This window comes from Pteronotus mesoamericanus, unplaced genomic scaffold (genome assembly GCF_021234165.1).
Source record: "Pteronotus mesoamericanus isolate MK-2021 breed Mesoamerican mustached bat unplaced genomic scaffold, CSHL_Meso_final contig_2, whole genome shotgun sequence".
Lineage (NCBI taxonomy): Eukaryota > Metazoa > Chordata > Mammalia > Chiroptera > Mormoopidae > Pteronotus > Pteronotus mesoamericanus.
Window position 1 is genome coordinate 1,047,511 of NW_026555084.1, and position 9,485 is coordinate 1,056,995.

General features: G+C 61.3%; 1 protein-coding gene across 1 annotated transcript in view; it reads right to left on the minus strand.

Moving 5' to 3' along the window:
- FGF18 (fibroblast growth factor 18) overlaps positions 1-6,143 on the minus strand; it is a 29,289-nt gene extending 23,146 nt beyond the window's left edge. Inside the window, exons 1-2 of the mRNA XM_054567876.1 lie at positions 6,099-6,143; positions 5,901-5,937 (exon numbers count right to left, since the gene is read on the minus strand). Coding sequence (XP_054423851.1) covers positions 5,901-5,937; positions 6,099-6,130 — 69 coding nt within the window. The 5' untranslated portion in view covers positions 6,131-6,143. The remainder of the gene's footprint in view (positions 1-5,900; positions 5,938-6,098) is intronic.
- Between the last annotated feature and the right edge of the window lie 3,342 nt (positions 6,144-9,485).

Here is a 9,485-nt window from a genome sequence, read left to right on the forward strand (position 1 = left end):
CGCGTAACTGCAGCTCACATTTACTTAACACTTACAATGAGTGGGGCACCGTGCCAAGGCACCCCCCGGGGGCCACAACCCACCTCACAGCAACTCCAACGGGGAGGGTCTCTCTGGATGCCCACGTGAAAGATGAGCCACACACAGCCCAAGCAATCTGCTCCATGCATGGCCACAGAGGGCTGAGCGGGCATGGCCGGGGCTGGGTCCCCGGCCTGAGCTCCTATGCATCCCTGTGGGCCCCGGCAGAGAACACCCCGACTCATGGGCCAGGGACTGAGCACTAAGGAGACCCAAAGCAGAGTGCGGTGAAGAAAGCCACCCAAAGCGCTGGCCGTCCCTCCCCAGGACATCCCCTTTTTCAGGACAAAGCTGAGGCCTTGGGTGTCTTCCTTATCCCCCCTCGAAGCGCAGCCCAGGGCCAGCCGTGCGGCGGCGTCCCACGAATGTTCGCTGTGTGCTAATGCAGAGACGCACTGGCGAGCCTGCCGCACAACTGGCCTGAGACGTGGCTTCGGGGGCTCCTCCCAACGGGCGGGAGAGGGGTCCCGCTCGACCCGTTTCCCACGGGATGAGGAGGCAGAAACGCAGAGAGGCGAAGGATCTCGCCCAAGGCCACACAGCCATCGAGAGGTGCAGTGAGGGTTACATCCAGACCGAGGTCCAGAGCCTCAGACTGGAGGCCGATGCCACTGGGCCGGGAGCAGGTCCGCCTGGCTTTCTTCGGCATCTGCCACACGTCACACACCTAACATGTCGTTGACCGCACCATCACCGTCCCTCAGTGACTTACTGAGTGTCAGCCTCATGCGGCGGCCCTGTGTGAACTACTCCGCGGAGCCCGCACAATCACCCTGAAAAGTAAGTGCCTCTCATTGCCCCATTTTACGGATGGGGAAGCTGAGGTGCAGAGGGTTGACAGAGTCATTCGCTGCGCAGCTGCTCAGCAAATCCATGTCTCTCCTGTGCCAAAGCCCACACCTTCCAGCACCGCAGAAGCCTCCTCGCTCACCTAAGACCCAAGTGGGTAAGCTGAGGCACAGAGAGGGAGGTCATCCAAAGAGCCACCATCCCCGGGATCCTGAGAGTTGTTCTGCCCATGGGCAGCTTGTCCCTGGCTCCGTCCTTGGCACAGCGGCATTTTAAATGGGTCTGAGGCCTTATGCCATGTCGATGTCAGAGCAAAATGATATCAACACATCCCCCGGCCCCTCCCAGCAAGCCTGGCTGGAGCCAGATGGCCCCTGCCCCTGCCACCAGGAGGTGGCAGTGCCCTGGGCAAGGGGAGCTCAGCACACGAGCAAGGGCTGGTGGCAGGGAGCACCCCCCGGGCGAGAGGCCCAGAACTAGATCTGAAACGCAGATGCGCCGGCCCCCACGCTACACCCCTGGGAAGTAGGGGCTGTTTTGTTAGTTCTTTCCCTCCCATCTTACATGTGCAGAAGCTGTGGCCCAGAGAGGTTAAGTAACTTGTCCAGGGTCACACAACAACGACAAGGCAGACTGGCCGCCTGAGCCAGGCTGGCAGAGCCCAGAGCGCTCGTTCTGCCGTGTAAGAAGCTGGGGACCTCGAGCCGCCCCACTCGGAGCCAAAGCCAGTCTGCCCCCTCTGGCCCTGCCCCCCGAGGCAGGCTATTTCATGCCGCTGGGCCACACTGTCTTCATCTGGAGAGCTAATTCCCGAATTCCATCTTGTCAAGGGGGAGAAAGCACCAGCCCGCCGCATGGTGAGCGCGCAACACCTGGTGGCGGTCACCAGCGTCGCCGTTAGCCTGACGGGCCACACCCATAACACTCCTGCTGGATGACAAGGCCAGAGCCAAGAGGTCCGGCCGAGGACAGGAAGTCTCCCCACTGCGCCCGCCATCTCCTTTTGGGGGCCCCACGTGCCCAAGGCAGGGTGGGGGTAGCGCGGTGGCCCTGACGCCCGGCCCCAAGCCTGCTGCTGACACTGGCCGTGCCAACCACAAGAAATTTTAAAAATCCACCTTCTTATCTCAGAGCAGGTGACACTGCGGGAATGTTGGCAGGGTGCCCCCTCTCCCTCCCTGCTAGGAAAGAAGCCGGGGGCGGGGGGGGGCACAGTGCTGAGTCCCATGGGCCCCACCCCCCAAAACATACCCACTACTGGCTCTGAGACCCTCTCAGACCAGAACAGTCCAGGAAGATCAGAACCTGCAGCCTCCGAGCCAGGCGCCTGCCACCGCAGAGACCCCTGCCCAGGCTCCGAGCATTTCCCCACCGCAGAGGCCTGCGGGGAGCTCCCACTGGGGACCCTGCGCCTGGCTCCTGGGAATCCTCTTTCCCACCAGTATTCTTTCCGGATAATTCCTTATTGTTTCCGAAAACCGCCTGTCTGCCTGGCGTGTTGGGAAGAAATACAAGACCTTGAATCTGGAGTCTTAGTCAGCATGGCCTTGAATACACCCCTTCCCTGCTCTATGCCTCAGTTTCTCCATCTGTGACATAGGAATGTTACCCTCTCTTACTTCAGGAGGAAGCATGAGATAAGCCTCTGAGGCAAGGGACACTCTGGAACCCTTACACGCGGTGCTCTTTGACCCGAGGCAGGTGGCTTCTCCAACCTGAGTTAGGAGCACTTCCCAGCCTGAGGACAGAGGGCCATGGTCAAAGGAGCTCCTATGTATAGCCGGGGAGCCCCGGAGGCCAGCGGCAGACCAGGCCTACTTGTGGGACCAGCAGGAAGCAGGCTCCCCTCGAGTATTTGTTGAATGACTATCTACCTGGATGGACAGACAGATGATATCGCCGCTTTAAGAAAGTGCTGTCCAACAGGGCCGCTTCCCGTCCTCCTCCAGACCCAGAGGAGGGTGGCCAGGCACAGGGGTGGGGGCGCGAGGCCGAGGGGCGTGGAAGGACACTTCCAACCTTGGACACGCGGCGCGGTGAGAGAGGAAGCAGCGCCGCGGGAGGGCACGGGCGGCACCGAGGCCCCGCCCCGGGCCGCCTCCGCCAGGCCTGCCTGGGGAAGGCCAGGAACAATGTCGGGCAGGTGCCGCCGGGCAGCGTGAAAGGCCCAGCCCGGTGTCATTGTCAGCGCTCAGCCAAGTGCAGAAAAGCAATTTTACTGGTCACGCCGCTTGCTCCCCTTGGAAATTTTTAAAATTCTTCCGATTCGAGCTATCTGCGGTGTCCCGGGTCGTGTGGAGAAGGGATTTTATTAAATTCCCAGCGTCCCGCTTCCCGGGGTGGCCGGCAGTGAGGGCGGGGTTCACCACATGGGGGAGGGGGAGGGCCCTGTCTGGCATGGACTATGCTCAGGAACATGTGGCTGGGGGCAGGGGCCCATCCTGGGCCTGGTGGCTGGCGGATGGGAAGAGAGGAGGAGTCCAGACCAGACTCCATGGCTCAGACTGGACCAGTCTCCCAAAACATGGGGTTGGGGAAGGGCCGGGGTGCACCCCCTTCTCAGTACAACAACCTGCCTTCTTGAGTGGGGGAGGATTTGCAAAACTTCTGGCACACACCTCTCGTGGGTCACCTCAGCCTCAGGGCCACCCATTTCACAAATGACAAAGCTCAGACTCACAGGGCCTACAGACAGGGAAAGATGAAGCGGGGGCTCAGCCTGGCCCCCGGAGGGCACAGCCCCAGCCACCCCGGAAGCTCGCCCTGCCCTGCCCGGAGGCAGCTGCTCTTCAGGGCCTGCCCGATACACGCCTCTGCAGGGGCCGACTTCAGGCTGCCAGTCACCACCTCCGTGGCTACTCTGCCTTCTTCCCTAGAGCAGGAACGGGGGCCCGAGCCTGCCAGCCTTGCCCGGACACCCCATGGCGGTGTTTCTTTATCTTTTAGGAACCCTAGGTGCCTCTGAAGATCTGTGGGGAGCCGGGAACCCTCTCCCAGACACAAGCACCATGTGGGTGCAATGTTTCGGGACCCTTCCCCCCATCCTTAGCCGCTCTCAGGGTGTATGGGTTAAAAACGTCAGTCCTGCGGCAGTTTGAATGGGGAAAAGCTGCAAAGGAAGGGGGGGAGGTAGGAGAGGGGGCTGCCTCACCTGCTTGAAGCCCTAACCCAGATGGACGTAACCCAGACAGACCACCCAGCTCTTCCCCGAGAGGCTGGCTCTAGCTCTGGCCAAGGAGGTGGAGGTGGGATGCAGGGGCCAGCTTCCCTCCCTCACACTCCCCCAGAGAACACAGAGACCACACACAACCCCTCCTGGGCCCCGCTTCAAGGACCAAGAGTCGGCGAGCATCAGGAAGCTCAGGCAGCACCGTCCGCGGCCAACCTGCATGCCCATTTCATGGTCTCCCGCCCCCGGGCTCAGCCCTGCGGAGAGCAGCGCTTGCCCGGGTCGGACAGGCGGATCCTCCGCAGTGACCCTGGGGCCTGCCCTCTGCCTGGGGACTCAGCTGCGAGCCAGGCGGGCCATGCCTGGCACTGGCCTCTCTCTCCCGCACCAGCCTCTCCCCGCCCCCACCCGCACACAGGGTCACATCTGCTTTGGCAAACAGCCAGTCTTAAGTTACTGACTCCAGTTGTATTGATTCAAGGAGTCACTGGGGACCCCAGCCTGGCCAACAGGAGGGAAGAGCCCATCAGTCTGTCCATCCATCCGTCTATCCATCCATCCTGCCTGCCTGCCTGCCTTCCAGCCCCCAGCCCCAACCAGCTGACCCCAGCTCAGTGCCCATCCTGATGGTAACAATCCTCTCCCAGGAGCAGGAGGGGGGATAAGCAGACCCACCACCACCACACACTGCGCCGGGAGGCGGCTGAGAGGCCACAGCACTCAGCACACACCGCAGGGCGCCCGGTGCTGGAAAACCGGGAGGACCATCGTTTTCCCTGCTCAGGGCCACGCGGGCACCTCTGGAACCCAGAAGCCTGAAGCCTAAGCACCCTCTCTAACCTTGTGAGGACACCTGCCTTCAAGAGGGCAGATAATCTCTCTTGGCCCCAGTCCAGCCCCTCGGAGGGCCCCTCCCTCACAGCTCTAGGTGGGTGGGGGCTAGGGCAGCTGGCACTTCCTATTCCCTTTCCCTTTGCCCCCCCACCCCCACCGCGGTGCTGAGGCAGCCCTGGTCTGGTTCTAATCGGGGCTGAAGTCGGCTCCCTCTTTCCCTCTTCTCTCCACCGCCCCCCCCCCTCCTTCATTTCCACGGCTTTGGAAGCCGGAGTGTTCCAACTGTCTGCGTGCCAAGACCTTCCCGAGTCTGAAAGCTGCTGAAGTAACAGATCAGATTTTAGCAAGTGCTTTCCAGGCTGAGCGCCAAGCCCTCTTCTGATTCTCGGAGAGCGAGCGAGCGGGGAGCGAGGCCGGGAACCAGCCGAGGGCTGCACCACCTTGGCCGAGGGTGTGCGGAGCGCCGCCGGCTCGGGAGCGGCCTCGCAGGGAACAGCCCCTCGGCCCTAGGACTCACTCAGCTCGCTCTCAGCCCAGTCTCCCCTAGTCGCGCGTCTCTGTCCGTCTGTCTGTCTCTCTCAAACGCTGAAAACGCCTTTGAAACCACAGAGTAATTTACAACTGCAGCTAGTTCTCCCTGGACTCAAAATCCACTCGGCTGCAAGGAGCCTTTTTGTTTGGAAGAGCGATCGGGGATGTTAAGGGACGGTTGACAGAGAAAACCCCTAGGTCCCAACTCCTCACCGGCTGCGGGCAGGGGGCTTGGAGCCGGCACATCGCAGCGGCTGAGCCCGCCGGCTCCAGGGATCTCCTCCCAGCAGAGGCCGACAGAGGCCGAGCCCCGCAGCAGAGCCCCTGGCCCTGGGCCGGTCCCCGGCCGGCGCAGGGAGCGCGCGGAGCCGCCCTTCCGCGCCCTGGGAACAGGTGCACTAGGCTCGGCGCCCAGGAGGGGTGGGGCACAGGGAGGGGGCGCGGCGAGCACCGCGAGGCAGGGGCGGGGGGAGGTCAGAGTCAGAAGCCCACGTACCTGTACCTGGAAGCACAGCAGCAGGAAGTGTAAACACCTGCGGGAGAGAGAGGGAGAGATGGTTAGTGGCACGTCAAAGAGGGGGGCGCGCGTACAGACAGACACTCAGCCGGAAAGTCAGACGGGCGGGCAGACAGAGCCACGGGCACACGGACAGACGGCCAGGCAGGGTGGGCAGCCCCGCGCGCGAGCGCTTACAGGCAAGTGCAGGCGGAGGGCGCTGAATACATCGCTGGGCGGGGAGGAGGCGGCGGCTCCTAGCCCAGCCTGCACATGTCCGCTCCGCGCGGCCGGGACCGGGCGCCTCCGCCGCCTCCGCCGCCGCCGCCGCCGCTGCTGCTGCTCCCTCCTCGCCGGCTGCTGCTGCTGCTGCAGACTCTGCTGCTCCGGGGCGCTCCGCGGCGCGCCCTGCGGCATCAGCGCCCCGCGCGGCTCCTCCCGAGCGCTGCGCCCTCCGGGCTGTGCAGGAGGCTGGTGCGGGGAAGCTTGCTCACTGCCGGCCGGCCGGCCGTCCGGGCGTCCGCGGGAGGCTGGCTGCCCGGCTCACTCCGGGGACAGCATGCGTGGCGGGGCTGGAACCTAGGGCGCACTCTCCGGCCGGGGCGCGGGGCTGCACGGGGCCAGGGGTCAGCGCTCTGGGGCCGGAGGAGCGCGCGGCTGCAGCACGAACGCGTCACGGCCGCTCCGTCTGGGCGCCCGCCGGCTCATGTCTCCTCCTCCGCGTCTCTCTGGCCGTGCGCATCGCCGCCTCCCACCACTGGCGGCGGCCGGGGCGTTTTCTACGCGCGGGCGGCGAGGGGGCGGGGGGCCGGGGGCGGGCCCGGGCCCGAGCCGGCACAATGAGGATGCGGGGCCCGGGGGCTCCCCCCTCGGGGCGCGGCCGGACGGGCGCTCAGCTCGCCTGGGTGCGCCTCGCCCACATCAAAGGCGGCCCTGCCTGCTTGCCTGCCTGCCGCGGCCTCTCCACTGCCTCCTCCTCCTCCTTCTCCTGGCGGCTCCGGTTGGAGGGAGGTGCTCGGACTCGGCGACGGGACCGGCAGCTCCGAAGGGGCAGAGCCCGCGAGACTGGAGCTGGTGAGCGTCGGCAGCCGTCGGAGCTCTGCGCCAGGGAGTCAAGACCCGCGCCGCGGCGCAGACGCTGCCCGAATAGGGCAGGCGGTGGTCCCCAAGAACGCAGTTAGGTGCGGAACGTCCTCACGCGCCCACATTCGCCAGTCACTCTCACTCACACCCAACAGCGCTGGAGTGGGGGAGCGAAGAGGGGGCGGGCCAGGCCCAGCCCCCGGGGCGGCTCCCCTGAAGGGGGTCGCTTTTACCCGCCCCGTGAGTCCACGCACGACCTTGGCGTGTCCCAACTGCCTTCTAGGATAGCTGGCCGCACTAAGTGATCCCCTTCTAATCTCTCCTTCCCCTCCCCGTATTGGATACAAGTGCAGAAAACCCTGTGAGGTTGAGGGGGAGGGGTCTCCAGGGTGTCTACGACTACCCCTCCGGGGCTCTCGGCTGGGTACAAGGGATTCCAGCTGGGCTCTCTGGCCCGCGAGCCAGCTTGGGAAACGCACGGCTGCTACCTAGCGGCCGCGAGGCTTCACTGCAGCCCCAGCCCGGGCGGGCTCCCGACCCAGAGGAGCCAGCAGGACTCTGGTCAGCGACCACTCGAGGCCCAGTCGTGGCCTCCGGACCGAGACTGGCTTCCCTTTGCCTGCTAAGCAGTTTGGCCCCGTTAACCAGGAGTCCGCCCCGCCCCCAACCCCACTCACTCAGGACATCTCTTCTCACCGCCTCTACCCCTTCAGAGGCATCACTCCTACCCTTCCCACCAACCTCAAAATGTTGTCACCCGCAACTGCCTCACCTTCACGCCCTGGACAGACAAGCTCTGCTTTTTGGTCTGCCGCTAAAGGGAACAGGTCATAGTAGGAAAGAAACTGGTGGGCAAGCTCAAAAAGCAGAACCCAGGAATCCGCACTGCTGGGCTTCAAACCTCCTGTTATTGTTGGTTGGGGCTGATGCTCCCATTTCACTGGAGTGTAGACTGAGGGTAAGGCGCCCTCCAACGCTGCTATTTCTTAGAGTCTCAAAATGTGAAATAGCACCGATTGTCCCAAATACCAGGCCTCTCTGCAAGCTATTTTAAGTTCCTTTCCCAGGCTGAGGCTCTCTTAAATAGATAGCCTCTATTCTGGCATCGGACCCAAAACAAATGCAGAGAACCTTTTCAAAATTAGCTGCCAAGGGATGGGCAAAGCTCTTGTGTGAAGGGCTGGCCTGAATTTACTTGGACATTCTCATTGCCAGAACTGGCCTTGCAGTCACTGGTAAGTCCCAAGTCCTAGAGAAAATGCACCCACCCCGGGAGAGGCACAAATGGCCACGCACGCAGAGAGGGACAGAAATACCCTGCTGGGACCTGAGTCATGGCCACCATCCTTGTTCTTGCTTTATGTGAAGAACTCCGACAGACCAGTCAAGAGGCGGTTTGGCCACGTGGGGTGTTTGCAGGATTTCCTAGCTAAGAATCATGCTTCAAGTCTTCCATCCTGGCCCCCATTACTTTTGGATGGAGTAGATATGTCACGATGTTCTAGCTAAGGTGCTTGCAGGCTTTTCATGCTCAGATAAAGTGTATTTTTCCATCTCACTATCGCTAAAATAAGACTGACTCAAATGTCCATTTAAGAGTAAGAGAATTAACTGAAGTCAGAGGTCCTATGTTTCAGGGCTGCCTCTGACACAAATTCCAGCAAGTCTGAGACTGTGCTTATCTGCAAACCGCGGCTAAGACCAGTAGCACCTCCGTTGTGCATTGTTACTGAATAAGATCAGTCAGGCACACAATGGAGGCGCCAAAGGCTTTAGCAATTATTATTAATAATGCTAATTATGGTTTTCAGGTTATTTTCATGTTCGTTTCTTCATTCCATGAAGTAGGGAGGCAGGCTCATTCTCGGTTTACAGTTGAAGAGGTTGTTTAACCAGAACCTGACTTTTGACTCCCAATCCAGCCATTTTACATTTTCCCTTTTTCCCGGCATTCACCACCCCCCCCCCACACCTCGTTTTTGTATACCTGTTTAACAAACACATGAACCTTAAATGTTCTAATGTTCATATAGCACTTAAAATGTGCCACCATAGGACAGTCATTTCCCATGAATACAGTCACTACTTATTGAGCTCATCCTGTGAGACCCTGGTTGAAGATGGACAAGCTCCCTGCTCTTAAAAAGCATTTCGACTGGGGAAGATGGCCCATCAGCAGTCAGCCGTGCAAAGGAATATTCCAGGCAAAAGATGGCAAGTGCCTGCACGTAGCGAAGGCCTGGGTGAGGGGCAGGGTTAGCCAGGGGAGGGGCGGCAGATGAGGCTGCCAACAGGCAGTGCCGGGTCATCCCTTGTAGCCCCTCACAGGCCGACTGGGGAGCCACAAAGGCCTTTTCAAGGGTGCTATTTACATAAAACTTCTAAATGCATGTTTAAAGTGCGCTTCAAGTTTGACAAATGTTTACCTATGCAAACACCTTTCTCAGGCAACTTCCCCACGCCCATGATTGGTCCCAAGTTTAATCTATTGGCTCTGGAGTC